Source organism: Drosophila erecta, unplaced genomic scaffold, assembly GCF_003286155.1.
Source record: "Drosophila erecta strain 14021-0224.00,06,07 unplaced genomic scaffold, DereRS2 tig00000000-arrow-pilon, whole genome shotgun sequence".
Classification (NCBI taxonomy): domain Eukaryota; kingdom Metazoa; phylum Arthropoda; class Insecta; order Diptera; family Drosophilidae; genus Drosophila; species Drosophila erecta.
In genome coordinates, this window is record NW_020825194.1 from 9825282 (window position 1) to 9827967 (window position 2686).

The 2686-nt window shown below is 47.7% G+C and overlaps 1 protein-coding gene across 1 annotated transcript; it reads left to right on the top strand.

The window, feature by feature from the left end:
• The first annotated feature begins 12 nt into the window (after positions 1-12).
• On the top strand, positions 13-2069 carry LOC6554886 (glutamate--cysteine ligase regulatory subunit). The gene has a single exon (XM_001982205.3). The coding sequence runs from the start codon at positions 220-222 to the stop codon at positions 1075-1077; it is 858 nt and encodes a 285-aa protein (XP_001982241.1). The 5' UTR covers positions 13-219; the 3' UTR covers positions 1078-2069.
• Positions 2070-2686: the final 617 nt, after the last annotated feature.

Here is a 2686-nt window from a genome sequence, read left to right on the forward strand (position 1 = left end):
CTGGCGATGTATCGATAAGTTATCGAGGCCAATCGACTGCCGCCCACCACTAGCTCTCCGCGAACGTTGTTTCTCTCACCACACTTCGGTGCAAAGTGTATTTAAGTGGCCAGGCGGTCGGTGCTCGAGAACACACGCGTTTCACCCACCTGAGAGGGCTGCAGTTGTCTTGACGGGCGCGGAAGTAACAGATACCAAATAAGGAGAACACTTGTCACCATGATACCGACCATAACGAAGAAGTACCAGACAGTGGTGATTAGCACGGGCAACATCATCACCACCGAACTTGGACAGCGCAAATCGAACGAGGAGCTGTACGACGGCCTGAAGATAACGCTCCACTCCGACCCGAATGCGGAGCGCGTGGTGGTGGAGAAGGAGATCGACCAACTGCACGGCCGTGTGCAGCGGGCCACCCAGGAGCTGACCACCCGCCTGACGGAGAATGGCCGCAATGAAATCAGTATCGGTGCCAAGATATTCCTAAATCGTCACTCCACAGAGTGCGTGAATCAGGCGGTGGAGGCGCTGCTCAGCATACTCAGTGTGACGCACGTGGACAATGTGGTGTTGGCCTACCACCCGAATGCGGTTGCCAACGCAACGCCGGTGGCCACAACCAAATCGCCCTGTTCCGAGGGCTCCACCGTCAGCAGAGCTGCAAATTGGAGTCAGCGTAACGGAAAGGAAGGAGTAGCAGAGCTAAAGGAACTGTACCAAACACTGGAGCAGTATGCCCTCAAGCAGCAGATCACTCAGCTGGGCATTGCCGATTTGGATGCGGCAGCGCTGGAGGAGCTGCACAAGAGCGCCCAGGTGGCGCCCACAATTGCCCAGGTCAACCTGTCCACGTGCTGCGTGGTGCCAGCAGAGCTGCAGGAGTTCTGCACCGCTCACGACATCCAGCTGAACACGCACAGCGATCCCGAGCTCCTGCTGCCCGCGGAGCAGTTCGACGGACTGGCCCCTGGCTACACAATTGACTGGTCGCTGCGCTATCAGGTGCATGTCCGCTGCCGGGGCGTTCTCACCGCCAAGGGATACATTGTGGGCGCGTCAAGGTCGAGCGATTAGTTTTTAGTAACTCCCACATACAGATGCTAGGCTATAGTTTTAATATTTGTAATGTATGCTGTGTACAGTGGTGTACTTATTGTTTGTTATACAAAACCCCAATTGAGGATTCGGAGCCGATCGATTCACTTTACTGTAAACGATTTTTAAATACTTATTCTGAACATAAAGCGTTTCAAAAACGACAATTGGCAAATTGGCTATTGTGTGTCACTGGCTTCCATCTGCTGGGGGTCAGCGATTCGAGCCCCAACCGGTTTGAATGCCTCGGTTACAAATTAAGTATACGTCCAGCTGGTGTAATTTATATGCTCTGGTCGCAGACGAGCACTTGGCGATTTCCTTGTACTGGCTTGTTATTTGCCCCACTAATCGCTGTCTAGGCCTCCGCTTCTGGTGGACTCAAATCTAATTAAAGGCAGACGCGTCTCGCCCGACGACCCATCCAGATCACGTGGCTGACCCGCTCGCCTGTCGATACAACAAAAATGAAATAAATATAAAAAAACAAAAAAGAAAAAAGAAAAAAAGCCCCGCAGTTGATTAGAATATTGTATACAATGGCAGATATATTAAATATATAACCGGTGATTTAGATGGTATCAGCATTAGCAAGGGTGCAACAAGCAACCACCGGCCATAAATAAATCCAGCAACAATAAATGGAAATAGTAACCAAAAAAAAATAATAATAATAAAAATGTGGAATCTGTCCGGCTGAAATTAACTAATCAGTAGGGAAAATTTACAGCGACCGTATACGACTCGAGTTAGTCAAGTTGAGACGCGAGATTTGAGTGAAGGCAAGGCCTTTAAGTGGAGCATTTAATTGACAAGTGGTAGCAGTTGGTGGACGAATGGTTTATAAATGAGCCTGGCCAGTGGGAAGGTGTAAGTTGGCTGCGAAACGGAACATGTAATTTGGGGCTAAAGTTCAAGAGCCATGTGCCCGATTCAAATGTATGTATCTTAATAAATGTACTTGAAATACACATATAAATAGATGGGAGTGTTGTGGCAAGGGGAATACAAATACCGCGCGCACTTATCGCGCTGTTTCTCCCAACAGAATGACTTGTGTGTTTCAAAAATCCCCAATATAAAGAGAGAGAGAATGAGCACGGAGAGATAGCTGGAGCTGACTCAATATAACTTGTTTTCCGATCATTACAGCTCCGGGATCGTTTCGTCACTAAGTTTGTGGTATCTATACATGCGATGCGATGACGCATCGGCCACCAAAATAAACATTGGCAACATGTTGCCAACGAAATTGAGACATTGCAAAGAAGCCTCTGGAATACAATCAAACTGGTGGACATTAAAGATAATGAGGAAATTCTATAGCTGTAGCGGGCCTAATCAGCTCGTTATCATTATTAGCCATTTTTTTTTGCATTATTTAAGTCAAAATCGCATCCGAGTGCAGTGTCGCTTGATAAGCCGTGCGCCACACAGGGCGTATACGTAACGTGGACATTATAAAATTCGTCTACTATAATATGCGACCCATCATTATGTTCCGGCTGACTTACTCAGAATGATTTTGCACTTTAGGCTGTATGTATCACACATTTATCTGGAGTCCAGAACTTTCCACAAGCCGTCA

Coding starts and splice junctions, on each gene's coding strand:
- LOC6554886 (XM_001982205.3), top strand. CDS start 220: ATGATACCGACCATAACGAAGAAGTACCAGACAGTGGTGATTAGCACG.